Source organism: Calonectris borealis, chromosome 30 (genome assembly GCF_964195595.1).
Source record: "Calonectris borealis chromosome 30, bCalBor7.hap1.2, whole genome shotgun sequence".
Taxonomy (NCBI): domain Eukaryota; kingdom Metazoa; phylum Chordata; class Aves; order Procellariiformes; family Procellariidae; genus Calonectris; species Calonectris borealis.
This window is the reverse complement of record NC_134341.1, coordinates 2680904-2700542: the sequence shown is the minus strand read 5'-3', so window position 1 is coordinate 2700542 and position 19639 is coordinate 2680904. Positions and strand designations below refer to the sequence as shown.

Here is a 19639-nt window from a genome sequence, read left to right as displayed (position 1 = left end):
TGGCACAGGTCGCCCAGAGAGGTGGTGGATGCCCCATCCCTGGAAACATCCAAGGTCAGGTTGGACGGGGCTGTGAGCACCCTGCTCTGGTTGGGGATGTCCCTGCCCGTGACAGGGGTTGGGCTGGATGAGCTTTAAAGGTCCCTTCCCACCCAAACTATTCTATGATTCTATCAAAATTGTGCTTTCATTTTGTGGGAACACAGTGCAGGACTGCTCTGCTGACATCTCTCATTCATCACAAGCCTGTGTCTCCACCCGTTTAGGTGCAGGGTGTGCTGTGTTTGTACTCTCTGTCTCTTCCTCTCTCCTGGACAAATTTTCTGCCCATGTGAAGCACTTCGCTATGTAAAGGGACAAATTTTTTCTCTCCTGCTGTGGCTGGTAGGAGGAGATGTCTCCATCTCACTATGCTCTCCAGACCATAATTCCCCCAGGTCCTGTCATGGGGGGCAAAACCTCATTTACCTTGTGCCCCTTCCCTTGGACGTGCTCTGGGCTGGCAGCTGGATTCCCCATTCAGCCCTGTCCTTCATGGGGCTGAATTAATTATATTGCGTCGGTGATGGGGGCTGCGTGGTGCTCGTGGTCTGCCGGCTGCCCTGGGACACCTCCAAACCCTCCTTGTGCCCCCCAGATGGGGCTGCATCGGTCCAGAGAGGACAACGCATGTGGGGCAGACGAGCCTTATCCTCTCCATCCCGCTCCATGCGAAGCTTGGAAAGGGTCAGGAAGGAGCCAGGGCCGTGTGCGATTCCTTCCTCCTGCTCTCACGTACAGAGCTCGGCCCAGGCCTTCCCCTCTGCCCCTGGGGACCCTCCAGCCCCCCGCCACAGCCCTTGCTGCTCTGCCCGGCTGCAGCAGGGCCTGTGGAAGCCGCTCCGCAGCCCGCGGCCGGCTCCGACATGCAGCGGCAGAGAGATGCTGCAGCAAAGCATCCTTCGCGTCTCCCTCCCCTTTGCGATCCCGTCCCCGAGCTCAGCATCTCCGGGGTGGCTGCTTCCCACCCCGTGGTGTGGGACCCTGCCGCCGCCTCCCCGTTGCTGTCTCCGTGCATCCTCCCCATCGCTGCCGGTGGCCGCTCGCCTCCGTTTTAGCTGTTTCTTTCCCGGCTTCCCCCTGTGCTGCAGGCTGGGAATGGTACGGTCCTCCCTCGGCGCCCGCTGCTCCGTGGATGTTGCTAGAAGGTGAAGGCATCAGCGCAGGCTGCAGCGGTTGCAGCCAGCCCCGAAACACCCCGGGAGAGGGGTTGGAAGGGACCCGGCGAGGAGGCTCGTGCTCAGCTACGACCTCCTCCCTCCTGCTGCTGCTCGCAGGGTCTGGCAGCATCGTTAGCGAGGAGCCATGACCCAGGGGAAGGTAGGTGGGAGGCCAGCGCTTGGAGGATGAGTCGTCCTGCTTGCATAATTGTTGCGTGTTTGCGGGGGGGAAATGGGTTGACGGGAGGGGATTTAAGGAATAAAACAATTGCTGTGGAGGGGGGAGCTGGGTACCCCGTGCGTTGGCCCCTGCGATGGGGGTGCTTTCGGCAGAGGAAGGGGGTGGAGGGCTGTGTCATTATGGGGTTGGGGGCTGCTTTTCCTGGGGCTGGATGTGGAGCTCAACCCTGCTGTTAGACCTGTGGCTGTTTCCTCCACCCGTCCTGGATGTCGGGGAGCTCAGCCGGGTGCTTCCCCATCCGTGCCCCCGGCAGTCGGCACTTGGCACCTGCCCTGAGCACCTCCTTTCTGGTCCAGGGACCCCCGGATTTTTGGGGTTCTCCAACGCTCAGAGACCAGGGAGGGGGGGGTTATGCATCCTCTGCCAGCACAGTGCACCATCGCCATGACAACGATGCTGGAGGCTGCCTGGATGCAGGCAGCACCATCCCTCTTGTATCTCCTTGGGTATCTCTGGGGGTCTTGCGTGATATTGGCCACCCTATACCCAAGGGCTATGTAATGGAGGACAGGGTGAGGACAGTCCCCATGAGGTGGCAGGGGAGGTGGCACAGTTATCCTGATGCAGCTGGGTCTGCTCGTGGTGTATGTCTCAGCCTGGTACCCTGGCTTGATTTTCAAGAGCCTGTTACACCTCTAATTTAAGACCTTCTTACAGGACTGTGCTGGTTAGTCGATCTGCTTCACTCGGGACTTTCTGTGGTTCCAGCCCTGCATCCCTATGACCCATGGGGACGCTGAGCTGGCACCTCCTTTGGCAGCAAGGGCAGGATACCAGGCTCATAACTTATCCTGGGATGACAAAGATCCAGAAGGTTAAATGGATAACGTTTCCAAGGAGAAGCAAGTTCTCAAGTGGCCTGAGGCTGGCTCTTTGCTGGGATTTCATAGTCTGAAGACACGGGATCCCAAGTCCCTTACTGCATCTTCAAATTACGGAAAGCAGCAAGGCTGAGCCTCTGGATGGGCAGAGAGGAACGAGCTAAAAGAAGACGTTGGAGGGCCAAACCAGAGCACGTCCTGGGGGCTAGGAGAAACTCCCCAAATTGTGGGTGTAAGTGGGAATGAGTTGCTGGTCAGGGTTTCCTGCCCAGCAACTGAAAGCTCTTCTTTAAGAGGAAATTTAGAAAGAAGTAGGCTGAAGAGCAGAGAATTATTTGGGTGCTTTCCAGTGTTACATACGAGCTTGAGGCACCACAGAGGACCCTGGGCAAGGCTGTGTCTCCCCTCAGACCTGGTTGCCTGTAATTTTTCATCCCCTTTAACACGTCAGGTGTTTTCCCATCTCTTCCCTGAATCACATCAGAGGATGCTCCTTCCTGGGGGTGCAGGGATGGGTCCATTGCCAGCTCACAGGCGTTACTGGGTGTCCTTCCAGTTCCTGGGATCCAACAGACGGACCTCCAGACCTCTGTCCCATGCCCTGTCGGGTTCCCGTTGCAGGGCAGTTTTTGTGCTGTTTTTACAGTCTAATTTCTCTATCCCCCCTCCTTATCTGCAGCTTTCTGTGAACAACAAACCCCCCAACTCCGAGGGGCAAGGGGAGAAGAAGGACAATGCCACAGCTCCACCAGCTCCTCCGACCTATGAGGAGGCGACAGCGGGAGAAGGGATGAAGTCTGGTGCTTACCCTCCTCCCCCATCGGTCCCGCTCCACCCCAGCTGGGCTTACGTTGACCCCAGTAAGTCCTTCTGTGGCTGTACCAGGGTGAGCCCCTTGCAGAGGGGGGAGAGGGGTGCAGAGATTCCCCCTACAGGCTTGTAGAGGAGAGGGGAACCAGGGGTGTGGTGCCCAGCTTGGTCCATGGTAGAGCTCACCCTAGGGCTGTAGCTATAAGCCATATAAGTCTATATCTATATATAAAACCCATTTCACCCAACCACTAGACCACGCTGCCTTCCAGAGGTGGGACTAAACTCCAGTGCTTTGTCCCTGCTCTCCTTCCCAGTACTGGGATGGGAAAAATCCCCTCTCCCAGCTTGCTGCACTGGGCAACACCACCTCCCAGGGCTGGGGAGAGTCCTGGTGCAATGCTCCCGGCTCTGCAGGCAGCAGCCTCCCCTCTAGCTCCTGCTCAACCCCGGCTTTCAAAGAAGCTGCTGAACTGGCAAAATCAGTGTCGCGGCATCAGTGATGCCTGGCTGCCATGAGCCGGTGTTCGGAGCCAGTGGAGGCTAAAACACGGCTGGACTGAAGGCTGAATTGTTCCAGCACCGGTCTGTGTGGCCGACTTCTCGGCAAACAAACAGCTTTTCTTCCCTGGGTGCTGCCTGCAGCTTCTGCTCGCTCGTGACAAGCGGGACAAAGGCTCGACTGTGCCCAAGGCAGGGGAACGGCTGTGTGGCGGCAAGCTGAGATGGATGCAGGACGCAGTGGCCGGCAAGTGTTTCTGCTGGGGTGGCCAACTGCTCGGACAGCACAGCTTGAACTGGAGAGAGCGCTGGAGGGACTGGATTTAATGACTCCTGAGTCCTCTCTCTTCTCAATCCTCCCCCTCTGCTGTGCTTCGCTGGCCGCCTGTTCCATCCAGCGGGGATGGTCGCAGCTGCGGGGATGGAGATGTTTAGGGAAGGGGAAAGAGCAAGCTAAACCCCTCTGAGACGTGTGTGCCTGCACACTCCGATGGTTTCACAGATTTCTCCCATTCTTGTTTGCCTTCAGGCGTCAGAAGCAGCGGGGATAAATAACCTCCCAGCCTGCTATAAGAACCATCTGGGTCTTTCTACTGTCATGATGAATTAGGATGGGTGAAGCCCAAATGGGTTCGGATGCTGGTATTTCGGGTATCCTAGAGGACTTGTTTAGGTGACGTGTCATCTCGTGTCCCCTCCCTGACAAGCCTGGCAGGATTTCCTCTCTGCAGCCGTGTCCTGATCCCTGCTGGTGCTTTCCTCTGATTTCACGTCCTTCTCCCCTTTCCTTGCCCTCAGCCTCGCTGCAAGCTGTGGCTCCTGTACCAGGGTCGGGGGTCCACGCCATGGGGCTGCGTCTGACAGCTTACGTGAGACTGGAAGTAGCCGGAGAGAAGTGGCATGTGTTTGAGTTGCTTTCTTTAATAACGAGCTTGGGACACGCTGTCTTGCTACCTCAGATGTGGCCATAGGTGGGAGGTGACGTGCTGGGGACACTAGCCAGGGAGGAGGAAACCCCCTCCATTCCTCCGAGGCATTTAGGTGCCTAATTTGGTGTTTAGATGCCTTGATTGCTTTGATGCAGGAGGCACTGACGTGTCCCGGGGATATGGGCCTCGGGTGCTCTCGGCCCTGTGTGGGTGATGACAGATCTTGCAGAAATGCAGGGAGGACGCACTGCAGGAGTTTCATCTCCACTGGGGCGTAGAAGAAGGCACAAGAGATTTATTAGGCACGAGGGATTTATTTCCTGCCAGGGGCATCTTTAGGATGAGGCTTCTGCGATAAGAGCAAGCAGCCTTTGACCGGTAAAACAGAAGAAATCCATGACCGGGGCTTCGAGTTTGGCTCTCCTGGTGTCTGCAGCCCCTCCTCTGAGTTTAAGAGGGTCTTTCCTCCATCTGCCTGCAGGATCTGAGTATCACTGAGCTAAAAAGCTTTGAGAAGGAGGGGAGGCATCTGTCAAACAGGCAGGGACATGAATGTATAGCCGGTGTAATCGCATAAGCCTTCATTCTATAGGAAACCCAGGTGGGGAGACTGTTAGTAACACGGAAGGGGATGTTTGCAAGAGAAGTGAATAGCACAGGGGAATGACAGCTAAGACAACTGAGGTTTCAGTATTTGTTTTATTTTTTTCTTGAGCATGCGGTTCAGGAGATAGAGAAGGCCGATTCTTACATCTAATTTGTGCAGCTGATGTTAGCAGGGAGAAACTGCTGCTTTGGGTTTCTCCTCGCAGCCCCCCGCTCTCCAATATCCCCGCTGCTACCTTCATCCCTGGCTGCTGGCACAGTCGCCTCTCCGGCAGGCAGAGGTTTTTCCCTCCATCTCCCTTCAGGCTGCAGAGCAAACGGATGCTTCATGGTGCACCCTTCCTCCTCGCCCATCTGCAGGGAAACTCCAGCAACGAGAGCTTGTATTACAGAGCCCTCGGCAAAGCAGGGCTGGGTCGTGTGGTGGGATGATTTTTGGGGAAGCTACTCTCAGCAGAAGCATCGGAATTGTTTCCCCCCTTTTTCAGGCTTGCTGCTAAACGGTTCTCTGACTACCTGCAAGGAAATCAGATTCAGGGACAGACCTTATGGAAAAGCTGGCTGTAATGAGGTTCTCTCAGAGGAGAGGGCACACCGTTGACATAAGACATGATGCAGACACAATCTAAGCTCGGGTAATTACAGAGCAGCGAGGGAATCCTCCTGCACCAGAGCTCCAGATGGGGATGAATGAGGTGCTGAGTCACAGCTCCTCTGGGGGATGCTTTAATATTCAGTGAAAGGTGAGCAAGGATACGATACGAGCCCTCTAATTGCCATTAAAAATACAGTGTTACCGTAGACAGGAATTAACCCTGGTGTCCTTGTCGTGCTGGAGCTTGCAGAAGTGGTCCCCTGCCTCTGTTCTTGGAGACGGTCCTAATAAGAGTGGGAAGGGAGCAGAGTGCATCCCAGCAAGCCTCTGTTTTGCAGTGCAACAAGAAAACCTTGAAATTTGGGCCTCCTGAGCTGTAGTCAATCACTGGGGTCAGATTATTACAGCCGGGGAGGGAACTGGGTGACGGAGCTGATCTGCTTCTGCTTCAGGCACGAGCCCGAGCTATGGCAGTGGCGGGTACCCAGGGGACACAGAGATGCTCACGACCTTCAGCTGGGATGACAGGAACGTGCGCAGAGTGTTCATCAGGAAGGTAAGGGGCAAGTCTCCCCAGGCTCAGCCTGCCCCTGTGAAGGCAGGAGACCAGCTCTGAGCCCGTGGAGGGACCTGGCTGCAATGGCTTTGCCGGCTTCCCTGGGCTGGGTGGGAAGCAGTCGCCCATGGGCTGCTGCCTCTCGTTGCAGGTTTATGCCATCCTGATGGTCCAGCTCTTGGTCACTGTCGTTATTGTGGCTTTCTTCACCTTCTGGTAGGTCTCTTGTGTAGCAGTAACGCTTGCTTTGTCCTGTGTGTGAGCTGCTCCTGAATCACCCGTTACTTGGGGGTGTTGTCTGTTTGTGTAGATACCTGGCTTTTTTTTTTCCTATGTGCTCCAATAGAAAAACAAAACTGAGGGAACCCTGAGAGGTCCTTCAGTATTTCTGCTACCTTTCCTGCATGTCCTCTGGATGGTGCGTCGTCCCTTCTGGTGCTATCCCCAGTGAAGAGGTCTGGGCTGCTTGCCCTTGAGTATTAACTGCTGTATTTTTCCTTTGAGAGTCATCAAGGCCAACAGATCCCAGCCTACCTCAGCTTTAGGGACTGGGTTACCTCTCCTTGCAGAAGCAGATACCCCACACTTGAGCAGCGGCTGTCTCTCGCTCAGATGACTGAGCATTTTGGGCATGTGCAGTTGCCTCCAGAATAAATAATGAATCACTGTCAGCCTGAGAATTTCAGCTCTTTAATCACTTCTCAGGGAAGGCAGTGGTCATTCCCCGAGCAAGCCTGACTGTAATTGATAACAGCAGGGCCGTCCTTCCGACTCGACAGGTTGAATTTCTTTCCAGTTGGTCAGTCTGCCAGGTAGATTCAGCCGTGGTATTTTTTTTTCACGTACACTGTGCTGCATCACCCCGTGCGTGTTCCCAGGTTTAATTTAGCAGCAACCTGTGAAGTGATTTGTATTTTTTATGCTTTCTGCTCAGCATCCCTTTTCTCTATCTTGCAGTGAGCCGGTCAAGGGGTACATTCAGACGCACGCTGCCTGGTATTGGGCTTCCTAGTGAGTATGTCTGTCTTCTCCTATGCTCCAAACAGCTCTGGATGTGGCTGTGGTGATGTGGAGACACTTTCCAAACACTTTTGTATCTTGCGTGTGAAGAATTGCACTAATATATGTGCAGGGGGAACTGGGGAAATTCATGGATAACTCTGAGGTGAGAAGATAGAAAATCTCACCTAAATGAGTCTGAGACATGAGATATGCTAGATATCTACAAATACTTTCAAAAAGAGGGCTTGTTGCTCTACAAACCAGGGTCAAAGTATGAGTACATGAGTATTGCTTGCAGAGCAAACCAGGTAAAACTGGGGAGCTTCCAGGAAAACAGTGCAGAAACCCAGATGCGAGACCTGAAAGGTGTCCAGGGTACCTTAGGTTTTGGGTTTGTCCCACTGAAAGCAAGGAGATTGCCTGAGTATACATCGCATGCCTTGATATGCAACAGATGAAGGGTGCAGGCAATGTTAAGAGCAGGGGATGCATTGGGGAGATTAAGATGTTTGTGGGGCTGTCATGCCTGGGTCTTCATCACGGAGCCGCTCTCGGTGCCCAGAATTTGGGATGTGCCATTCGTTAGTCAAGCCTGGTCCGAAAGGTCAGCTCGGAGGTAGCGTAGGCTGTGCTTCCATGCGATAGTATATTTGCAGTTGTGCTGGTTTCCTGGATGCCGCTTGTGTTAGTGCTGCTAATTAAGCAGGCAGAGTGTGCAATGCAATTGTCTGAAAACAAGGCTCTGTGAACTTGGCTTCAATTAGTTCACACCCAAATCATGAAATGTGTCCAGGCCTGGAGATGAGACACCAGCTTATATAACTTAGAAAAAAAAAAGACCCAAAATAGCAGTAATAGAAGGGAACTGGCATCAGCATGCCTCTTGACCTTAAAGGAAAATAATGTGCTCCTTTTTGGTTGATTGGAGAAGCCAATTGGTTGATTGGAGAAGCAGCGTTGCCTTACAGGGAGACCAAGACCAAGCTCTTCTCAGGTCTATGCTTTGACCTTTGGGTTCTTCTTCTGTAGCTTACTGGCATTTATATCTTTCAGTAGGAGCAAACCCGTCTTGGGCCAGCTGGGCACAGGCTCTGTACTTGAGGGACTTAAATTTTGTCTGTCCCTTCACCGCCCGGCGAGCCAACCCTTCCCTCCACCCCAGTGTCTCCAATTGCTTGTCCTGATCTGGGTCTGGATCTCTGTTACACACAGAGACCCCAACTCTCTCTCTATCTCTGTAAAATAGAAGTGGGTGCCCTGGGTGTTTTCCCACTGCTGGGGTGATGGCTCAGAGGGAATAAAGCAAGAGCAGATGTGCAACAAGGGATGCAAAGGAGGTGGACAACTGCAATGGCTCTCTTTGCTCCCTACATGCTTTCTTTCCACCTATTCAGCTGTGTCCACTCCAGCTTTCCTGGTTTCCCCGTGGGAGAGCAACGCTCAGGTTTATCTCTGGTGCGTTTATCATGGCCCGTGGGTTTTGCCATCATGTTCATTTATTAGACCTAAGGTGACTGGCTATCGTGCAGCCATCGGCATGCTTGGAAGCTGCTTTCCCCCCCAGGCGCTGGGTGAAAGCAGGTAAGCAGGTTCCCACTGTGCCATAATCCATCAGCACTGTGGAAAAACACCCGGGCTGCGTGACGTCCAGAGCAGAGGGAGACCATCCCTCTGCGTTGGATTTTTTTGCTTTGCTGAAGGGTCAAGTCATGTGAGATAAATAACTCTCCTGGGGATGGCTTGTGCAACAGCATATTAGGCTTGGGTCTGCCAGCTTCACTGACCTTGGAGGATCCTTCTGCTGTTGAACTCTTCTTCAAGCGCTGGTGCAGTAACATGGGACCAGTTCCCTTCTCCGACACAGACCTGCCCTCGGGCCTTAGGCAAGTCACTTTTACCAGCCCTGTGAATCTTGGTTTAAGTGCTGCTGAAATCCCAGCAGGATGCCTTGATCCCACCAAGCCAGGAAGTGCCTGGAAATGAGGGGCAAAGTCTGGCCACCTCCGTATGAGCAATTCATGCACTGACGAGGTGTCAACAGCAAACACATTTGGGTGCTCCATCTATCCTGGACCTGAATGCTACCCTTGCTCTGCTCTAAAACCATCCTTCAGGTTTTTCAGGGAGGGTTGTGCTGTCCCACCTTGCACTGGCATAAGCAAAGTAGGCAGTTGTGGGCAGAAAGCTGCTTCAGCGAAAGGTAGCTACTGCCTTGCTTCCTACCCAGCCTCAACTTCTGGCACGGCGCTTGCATTTTAAACAGCACAGCAGAGCACTGAAATTTGTCAGAATTCTCTCCTGCATCAACACAAAATGCTTGGGTTTTCCTCCCTAAACTGCTCTTTTTCTTTTCTTTGCAGTGCTGTTTTCTTTGTGACCTACTTGATTCTTGCTTGCTGCTCCGGACCCAGGTAAAATGTTTTCTTCTTGGATTTGAAACAGCCCTGTGAAGTGAAGAATGAATGTTTTTCCTCTTGTTTCAAGCATGACCAACAATGTCGCAGAGATGGGATGGGGTCATGCTGACACAGTGACGTAGGGACTGAGGTGGCAGCTGTATTTTCAGGCCTGATGCAGTTGTGGGTTGCTGCAACACAGCATTGAAAGCTGAAATCAAATTGCAACTGGAAAGGTAGCTATGTTGCAGCAAAAATTGCATTGCTGTGTAGCTCCAAACTCTTATTATTAAATACTGCAGAGGATGGTTTTCTTTGCTCTCAGTGGAGCAGGGCACTGCTGACTGCTTTGCTGGAATATCATGGGCACATTTGCCCTCTTGGTCTAGGAGCACCCCAAATGCTCTCTCATTCCCAGCAGGATGACTGTCCCCTTGCACCACCTCTGCCATTTGCTGCACAGGCCATTAATTACATGGCACATCTTATGCAACCTGTTGTGCAGTGCTGCTAACTACCTCTGTCCTCCGCATCGCAGGGCTGACCAGCCCCTCTTTCTTCACTTGCAGGAGGTATTTCCCATGGAATCTGATCCTGCTGAGCATCTTTGTAAGTAGCACATCTGGACAGCGTCGGTCCTGGCCCTGCAACCAGCATGGGTTTCATAATGGCTCCAAGCAGGAGAGCCGTCTGGTCTGGATTCCTGCAGAAAGCAGGAATTTCATCCTCTAATTGCCCTGCACTTGAGCTCAGGAGCTGTAATTGAACTAGAATGTGATAAGCAGGAAAGAAGGGAGCCTCTGTTTTAAAAAACAAAACGAGCAAAACCAACCAAAAACCAAACCCAAATGCCTGCAGAGGCTGATCAGCGGCGGGAGCTGGGGTAGGGTGCTGGAGTCCTGTGCAAGAGGAGTGGAGGGATGGAGAAGGTGGGACTGCTCCCAGGGTGGTGGCCTGCCCTCACTTTAACCTGCCCTGTGGATATTAATCACTGGAGGATTAGAAACTATGTAAAAATTGCTCCTCTTGAGCATCTGTTTTTAAGAGGCTTCACTGCCCTTGTCATCATCACTGTAATTGAAATGTTTTATCTGTGGTGTGTCTCTCCCTGGGACATGAATGCCGGAGTAATGTGGGTCTCTTTCCCTCCCAGACACTCTCCATGGCTTATCTCACTGGGATGCTCTCCAGGTAGGTTGAGCATCTGGTCTCTGGAAGTTTTGTGGTCCTATGTCCTGTCTCTTCCTACCAAAAAACCTCCCTACCTCCGAAACATCCAGGCCTCCTGATCTCTTTGGAGCTGCTCCAGTAGCCACACAAAGCCTGACCTTCCCTTCTGAAAACACTTTTTAAAGAAGCTCTCCAAGAGCTATGGTGGCATCCCCTTCTCTGTCACAGCTGGGGCAGCACAGGGTATTCCTAGCTATGCTAAATCCTATAGGAGAGCACTAGAGGGCCAGGGACAAGGCAGTGCCTGCATGATGGGCTATAAGGGACTGCCACACACTGTGATCTCACCTTCACACTAAACAGCACTCTAGCAGATGGGGCTGGAGCGAGACAAGGAGTTTTTTCCAGCAGTTTCATGTTTTTTGTAGTCTCCAGCTTGCTCCCTTTTGCTTGTGTTTTCACTGTTACAATCTGCTCACAAGACCAGCCCTGGTTCACGTGGGTCCCTGGTGATGAGGCAGATGAGCCAGTGGGTGTTGATGGATGTGTGCTGGGGACAAAGAAAATTGTGGTTTCAGCAACTCGGGGAAAATACCAGTGATATCGCTCTCAAATCAAACCGAAGGGGAGAGTGGGGACTGGCTTTTCTTAGGGCTGAGCCTGGTGCTGTAACCAAAATCAGTAGCCAGACATACAAAACAATTACAACCCAAGCCTGCACTCTCTCTATCTGTTCAAATCCCTCCCTCCCTCCAGTTTTCAGACCCAAACCCCTATTACGAGCACATCAGTAGTGTAACAGTGGCTGCAGCTTTCTGATTTCTCATTGCGCCGCAATGATATTTGTCATTCTACTTTTATTACCTCCCAGTTTGAATCCTCCCCCTTCTCCATCTGTCCATGGATAGATTTTTATAGTAAGTCCTCATCTTAGCTGCTCATGAGTTCCCAGAAGGCATAGGCATGCCCTCCTGCCTACCCTCTTCTATTTAAAGCAGGAGGAAAACCCATCTAGTCTTTTTTTTGTGTGTGTGTTTTCTATCCTTCCCTTTTTACATCAAGGGGGGACATCGATCATTTCCGTGCTGTTTGTGCCTAGGATTCATGCTTTCCCTGCACACCTCTGCTAAGCTTCTGTCTGTCTTAATCCCTCCTTCCACCTGTCCTTGTGGGAAACACTGAAAAGTGGTTTTGCTGTTAATTTTGCAGTTACTACAATACCAAGTCGGTCCTTCTGTGTCTGGGGATCACAGCCCTGGTGTGTCTGTCTGTCACGATCTTCAGCTTCCAGACCAAGGTGAGTTTGTGCTGATCAGTCCCTCTGGGAGAGGCTTCTCCTAGGGGTAGGACCACAGGGTCAGGCAGTGCTGGGGGTGAGGTGTAGGTCTGCAGGGCTCTGAATAGAGGAGCAACCTGAGGGATGCTAGGATGTAAAGTGAAGGTTACAGGAAGATAAGGACAGATGCTGGAATGAGGGATGTGTCGGGGATATAGATGGAGCTGGAAGATGCTAATGTATGGGGGTAAGATGGTTTTTTGGGAGGATTAGGCTGTGGCATACAGAAGGGCACTGGCACAAACGTGGCTTTTGGATTTCAGGTAATGTGATGGGTACCGAGTTCTTGCCCATGCAAGAAAGGGGATATGGTAAGCGTTTGGCTCTGTGTGCCGTACAGATGGGTGTTGGGCTATAGGACCTGAGATGCAGATGAAGCCATTGCCATGTGAGAGCAAGATGGGTGTGCTGCTGGAAAGACCCTCCCTGTGGACACGGGGAGGTTTGGGTCCCCTCGCTGCCTCCTGTTTCAGCACTCTGCACTTGTAACGTGATGTTCCTTACCTCCGCAGTTCGACTTCACCTCCTACCAAGGCGTCCTCTTTGTGATGCTCATGGTACTCTTCTTTGGTGGCATCATCCTGGCTGTGATACTGCCCTACCAATACGTGAGTAATGACCTGCGCCCCTCCTTTCGTGCCCAGTGCCACCAGTCCTGGTGCAAGGCTGGGAGCTGATCAGCCTAAAGCAGGCAAGCTCCCGGGCTTGGCTTGAGAGGGGTGTCCCAGTTTGCTCTCCGAAAATGTGCAGAAACACCAACAGAAACAGAAGGCGAGACCAGGTGGCTGTGGCCTTGTTGTACAATCAGATATCGGGTTGTAGGACAGCACTGGCCTGGGGCTTGAGGAAGTTTGCTTCTGTTCCTGGAGCTGTGTAGTGACCCCCCGGCAAGTCACATCACCTGCTTGTGCCTCAGTTTCCGCTCCAGTAAAACCAGAGCGGTGAGCACATTAAAGCACTGGCCTGCCCGATACAAAACAGGGCTCTTGCCCCAAGTTCAGGGCAGGACTTGGACTCTGGACGAGTGCAGTGGGATGCCTGTCTGGCCCTGGCTGTATCCACACTAACATCAGGCACCATCCTGCAGTGTTTAAATCTTGAGGCTCAAATTTCTCAGAAATAAGCCCCTCCGGAGAGGGGCCCAGGAACAAGTCCTGACCATGACCTTTTCACTCCTCCAACTGCTGCCAGTCCCTCTTGCATGGGTCCAGCCCCTTTCTTCAGCCTCCCTGCTTTTGGCTCAGACCCAGTCACAGCTGGCATTGGCTGTGCCCAGCTGAAATCTTGGAGCAGCTTGTGACCACACCTGATAAGAGGGTTTGGCGTGGCAGCGGAGTGTCTGCTCTCCATCCAAGAGTGTCTCATTAGGTGAGTCATCATTCAGGCAGGAGCCTGACAGACCCTGGAAGATGCTGATGAAAGAGGGAAGGTGGTGGGGCTGTGCAGCCACCATAAATCACCTTGAATGCCTGCTTGTGCTGGAGACCAAGGCGCCTGGCTTTGATCACGGCAGCCTTTAAGTGACGTCCAAACCCTTCACATCTTACCTGCCTTCTCTGGGGACCTGAGTCATACTTTAAGGGCCAGACCTGCAGGAGACACTCCCACTGGTACTAGCCCTGGAGTTGGTCTGATAATGGACAAATACACAGGCTGGTGTTTCCAAAACCAGGAGCTTGGATTTTGGTTGTCTTGGCTTGAGATCCACCTCTCCCCTGTGCAAACGTGAGGGTAAGCCGGCTCGCAGTGCCAAGCCACTGCCATTAAACTGTTGAGACAACTACTCTTTATCTTGCAGCTTGTCAAGATAAGCATAGCTTGAGGCAGCCATGTAATGAGCTTGTTTATCTGGGGAGGCAGGCTGCCATCTCTGGGTTGAATCAGCCATCCATGTGGGCACCTTCTGGAATACAGGCAACTTCTCCATTAGCGTGTGTGCCACTGTGCCACAGCAAGCAGGAGCTGAGGTTTGGTCTTAATTCCGGAGAACTTCCTGCTGTGACTCCAGCAGATGAACACATTTAAGTTATGCTTGTTAATTAAAGCTGGGTCTGGCTCTTGGAAGCATTTGGTGTTTCTTCCAGTGGCATCAGCCTTGTCTGGGTAAACAAACACCTAGGGCTGCTGTAAAATATGTTTCCATCAGGATAGCACTAAGATATTCCCACAGAGATGGCAGCTGTGTTGAAGCAGGCTATTTGGAAACACAAGTACCTGATCTAGAAGCTTATGAGCCAAGTAGACACAATGGTCACAGTGAGAGGGGAAACTGAGGCAGTGACCTGTTTTTTGCCATGAAAAGGTCAACAACAGAAACTGTGTTGGAGCTGAAAGTGGTGCAAGTCCATCCTGGGCCATCAGAGCACTTTCCCCAACACGTATCCTCCACATGACAGCTAAGCCCTAATTAGCCAGTTTTCTCCCTGGCACTGACTGATGGATTTGTTTCCTTTAGGTCCCCTGGCTCCATGCAATCTACGCTCTGCTTGGTGCCATTATCTTTACTATGGTAAGTGGTGCTGGTCATGGGGCCTGGGAATGTGCTGGCAGGAAAAAATAAGCAAGGAGTGAATGCTTTTAGCCCTGAAGGGTGCTTGGGGAAGGGAGAAGAGCGAGTCGGAGGATTGCAGAGACCTCCAGGTCCTCAAATGGCTCATGAATAGCAATTATGGCAGTGACCTCAGCCTTGTCCCAAGGTGTTGGTATACGTGACGGTGCTGGTGCAGAGCGCGGTGTGATTGGCAAACCCCTGCTGTATGTGCAATACTAGGCGTGAACAGCAGAAAGCATTGTAGGGACAGGGCAAAAAGGCATCTCTGGAGTGGGAAAAGAAGAGATTAAGCTTTCGCACAGCAGCGGGAGCTGGACTGCAGGGCGCAAAAGGGAGCCTGGGGATGAAATGAGGCTGCAGAAGTGAGCAAAGTCAAGTCGGGGCGGGTTGAGTGGGAGCGGGCCAAGGATTGGGTATGAGTTTGACTAACAGAAACAGAGGTACAGAAAGAGAGTGAGAGGCCATGGTTTGGGATTAAGGGGCATTAGGAAGCTTCACTGCAGGCAGGAAAAGCCCTGAAGCTGGGCAGCTCCTCCAAGGACAGTTGAAAAGCCTTGATTCATTCCTTCGACTGCTCCCCAGCGGTCCCTCCTGCGAGCCTCTTCCCAGAGCAAGTCCTGGCAGTGCCCTGCTTGCCACTCAGGTGTGGGAGTTGTCTGGGAAGATGCTTGGCGTTACCTCGAGGTGGGGGTCAGGAGGAGGGTGCCTTGGGGTTCAAGGCGGTGCCCGTTGAGCATGTTGTGAATAAGAACAGTTGAGCAATTTCATTTATTAGCTATAATAAAGTCATTTCAAGTGAGCTCAGATATTTCTTCTGTGATTCATGATTAAAGACTGCTCTGTAAAATACAACGAGGCTAAACATCTTATAATTACCCCATAAACTTCAGTCAGAAACTCAGCTGGTGGAGTGTATTGTGCCAGGCTTGTCAGCTCAGCCTGACACTGTCTGGGGACACCGGTTGTTATTTATGACTGGGGAGGGCAGAGGTGCCAGCTGACCCCAGGCGATGGCAAAGATGCCCTGCCAACCCTGAAGAGCTCCATGCCAAGGTGTCTGTCACAGGCGAGGTTAACACAGGGAGTAAAGGTGAGATGGGAGAAGATATTGAGCTTGAAGTCATGCAACAAGGTGCAGGTTTTCTTGCAGCTGGGTCACCAGCCTGCCTTCTACCCCCTGTTTGTTCCTGTGAGTGCTGTGTCCCTGCAGGCAGGCTGGGCAGTGGATTCCCACTGTGATGGCTTCACTGGTAAAATCTGCCCTGCACTCAGTCGCGTTTGTACCGCAGAAAGGTGTCAGCTCCCCTCTGGGTCTGGCTGCCTCTGCTGGCAGCTCTGCAGACCTCGGTGCTGCCCAGGATCTGGGGTTTCTTGCTCTTTATTGCTCTGGTGCTGCTGGTGCTGCAATGTCATGTTGGGTCCAGGTCACCTTGTTACCTGGCAGGTGTTTCTGAACTGGGGGAAGTCTGGGAACAACAAGTCGCAGGGACCGGCTGAGGAGGAACAGGGAGAACTGCTCCAGAGCTGATCCTGGGACACGTTGGGGATGGATGAAGCAAAGGGGAACCTTGGGAAAAAGCATGAAGGAAGCAGGCCTGGAGTAATAGTTAGGCTCAGGATTTGGCTGGCAAGAGTGAAATGAAGGAAGGGGAAAGTTGCAGCTTGCTCAGTGCATTGTTCTGAGCTTTGAAATTGCAGTTACAGCCCATAAGAAGGGGCTGCATTTTTGTTCTGGGTACACTGAAGCATTTGGGAGAACTCCTGTCACTACAGCACTTCTTGCCTCCATGTGCAAAATCTTCATGTGACTGTTACTGGGTTTCCTCCTCTTTCCTCACAGTTCCTGGCATTTGATACCCAGATGCTGATGGGGAATCGTCGGTACTCGCTGAGCCCAGAGGAATACATCTTTGGAGCCCTCAATATCTACCTGGACATCATCTACATCTTCTCCTTCTTCCTCCAGTTCTTTGGCTCCAGCCAGGAGTGAGTGCAGCAAGGCAGTATCTTCTCTTTACTGGCAAGATGCAAGTGTTTAGAAAAATATTAAAAGAAGAGGAAAAGAGGGTTAAAAAAAAAAAACAAACCACCAAACAAAAACAAACCCACCCTTTCTGGCCTACTAGCAGGCTCCATTCAATCAGCTGAGTAAAGCCCCTGGGTTCCTTATGCAGCTTGTATATATGCTGTTAGGCCTCTGTGACCCAGAAAGCAAAGTAGGGCTTAAGTGTTCTGTCTCTTCTGCTCCCTCCGCTCCTGCTGAGATCAAACCAGACCAGAGACTGGGAGGCATGAGACCAAGGTCTTCTTTTCCCCAGAGGCTGTCAGAGTTGCCTGTCTGAGTGTTGCACATCATGGGATGTTGAAGTGCTGAGAACAGCTCTGCAAAGGGAAAATAACATTACGGGGAGGAGAGTAGGGAATTTTGCTAGGATCCTGGCAGGAAAAACAGCTAGTGAAATCCTTGCGTCCCCCTGTTTCTCTCCTGTGTTCATCTGGAGCCTTGTGGCCTCTGCAGAGATATATTCCTGATAGTGCTTGCTTTTAGAAGTGCAGAGCACAGGATCACATAGTCTGGATGTCCCAGCAATCAGTCCTCCAGGCACAAGGGAACCTGTTGCTCAGGACGTGCAGCCTCTTTCAGGACATCCCTAATGCCCCGGGAGGAAGAATTCTTCTGTATCCTTTGCATCTGGCTGTGGGGCTGAGTTTGTACTTTCTTTCCTTCCCAGAGTGGGGTAGCAGGACCACTGGCTGTGGGCTCACTTCCCCGCTCAAGGGGGACACATATGTCAGTTCTCTCTGAAATGCGGCTCTTCACCTGGGCGGGTTGTGATCCCGTGTAAGGATTATTGGCAGAGAATGGCAGAGAAGAGACGAAAGAGGCTGGGTTTCAGAGCCCATGCAAAGCCAGGCACCTCCTGATGTGGCACATGAGTGGCTGAGATCCTGTGACCCATTGTAAGGATCTGATGCCTACATGGGTGGCTGAGATCCTGTGACCCATCGTAAGGACCTGATGCCTTCACAAAATTGTCTTGAGATTAATGGTCCTAAGTGGTTACTACCCAGAGACTGAGGCCAGGGTGAACGCTCGTTGCTCAAAACGGACACTGCTTTGTAGCAAACACCAATGTTGCCTCTTCCTCTTGTTCTGGCCATTTTCCAGCTTTGCCCCCCCCCCCGAACAGGGATGTCAGTGCGAGCACTGGATGCCTCTGAGTGCTCAGGTAACTTTCCATCTTCCCCTTGCTCACATTCCCCTGTTTGGGGATTAGCTGGCTAATTTCTAACTGTAAAGCCCCAGGTGGAGATAAGAGGGCTTTTGCTCTTATTTAAAAAGTGATCCTTCCTGCTGATAGAAACCCGTATCTTCAATCTCTCTGGGAATGCCAGGGCAAGTGCGTCACTGAGCTGCCTCTAGCAATCCCCGTGTGTTAGAGAGAGGCTATGCCAAAATGCTCCGTACCGCACATTCCTCCTCTGCTGCTGCCCTGGCTTTTACCCTTCACATGTTGTATCCTCCCGCCACACGTGTTCAATGCCCCGCGCGGGGCAGAGGAAAGTTACTGTGCAGAGAGCAAAAATGGTTCAGCCCCTCTGTGGCTGCGCTGACCTTGTCCATGATCACGCAGGAGTACAACCTTACCTTCCCTCCCCCAAAACCCCAAAACTGACACCCCCCCCCTCTTTTTCAGGAATAAAGGAGACTATTAGGTGATGATACCATTAAGGTCATGACCCACTGATTTCTGCGGTACATGCCAGAGAAGAAACAAGGGTCTTGAATTGCCAAGCAGGCAGAATTGGGAGAGGGGACAGCATGGGAGGCACCCTAAAAGTTTACGAAATAGGATTTTAAAGAGGGAATTTTCTGGTTCCGACCCATGCAGGCACTTCTGAAATATCTTAGCAGACTGGCTGTGCGGCCTTTTTTTGCTCACAGCAAAAGGCCTGTAGGTATTTTTGCTTTTCAGCTTTTGAGGGAGTATGGAGTTACGTGATGAGTTCTGACTCTGAAATAGTCCTAAAACTCCTCCTTTGGAGGACAAACTAGACCAGAGCTCTGCAGGCCTCCTGTCTGTTCCGGGACTCCTCCAACTGGCCCGGGGAGCTGGGGAGGAGAACACGGATCTGCAGCCCACTCTGGATCTCTTGCTCTTTTTCCTTCTGGTGTGGAGTAACTTTGCTGCTGCCTGAGCTGCCGCTACCTCCTGGCTTTCTGCTCCCGCATGGGAGAAGTGTGCATGGCACCTGCTTGTCTCCGGGCCACCTGAGTGGGGATGGCTCGCTGCCCTCCCATGCCCCTTCTTGCATGTGTCCTGGTCCCTCTTCAGTGCCAACCCCAGGGCTTGCAGTCCACCCAAGCCAGACCCGGTGAAAGCACTTGGACTGAAGCAGTGAGTAATACGGACATGCTCAGAGAGGTGGAGGTCCCCATGAGGCTGAGTAACACGGGATTAGGTGTGGGATATAGCTATAGGCATGTTCCTCCTGGGTTCCCTGACCACCTGCGCAGGGGAGGTGCAGGGCTGCTTCTCTTCTGTGTGGATGTCCTTTACCTGAGGTCTGCATCTCCTGGACACTGCCTCTGTATCCCCCTGCTCCTTTTGTCCAGCCATTCTTATGATTTCACTGTAAATAGGATTTTGTATTTTCTCTGAACATTGCTAATAAATTGTTGCAAAACTGTTGTTGCTCTTGTTGAGGTCTCCTTGCTGAAGGAAGGTCTGCTTGCACAGCTGGTGCTTCATCCCCTTAAAAAAAAAACATAAACAAGGCTATGGCATGATGTGGCATGGCCTAAAGTTTTAATGGAGACCAGGCTGCCCCTTCTCTGGTTATGACTACGGAACAGAGTAATAAAATGCACATGGCTCCAGCATAGGCATCGTGCATGAGAAGTATTTGAGAGCTGAGGGCCAA

The 19639-nt window shown here is 52.1% G+C and overlaps 1 protein-coding gene across 2 annotated transcripts; it reads left to right on the top strand.

Annotated features, from left to right (window-relative positions):
• The first annotated feature begins 1110 nt into the window (after positions 1-1110).
• Positions 1111-19407, top strand: FAIM2 (Fas apoptotic inhibitory molecule 2). 2 transcript variants are annotated; one of them, XR_012670427.1, is made up of 13 exons: positions 1163-1359; positions 2941-3121; positions 6155-6258; positions 6410-6474; positions 7216-7269; positions 9621-9671; positions 10226-10265; positions 10810-10847; positions 12036-12123; positions 12675-12770; positions 14618-14671; positions 16554-17664; positions 17707-19407. XR_012670427.1 is itself a non-coding variant. In XM_075133538.1 (12 exons), the coding sequence occupies exons 1-12, from the start codon at positions 1345-1347 to the stop codon at positions 16701-16703; spliced, it is 936 nt and encodes a 311-aa protein (XP_074989639.1). In that variant the 5' UTR covers positions 1111-1344; the 3' UTR covers positions 16704-19407. The 2 variants fall into 2 exon arrangements, 1 of the variants encoding a protein (XP_074989639.1); XM_075133538.1 differs by having other exon boundaries at positions 1111-1359; positions 16554-19407.
• The last annotated feature ends 232 nt before the right edge of the window (positions 19408-19639 follow it).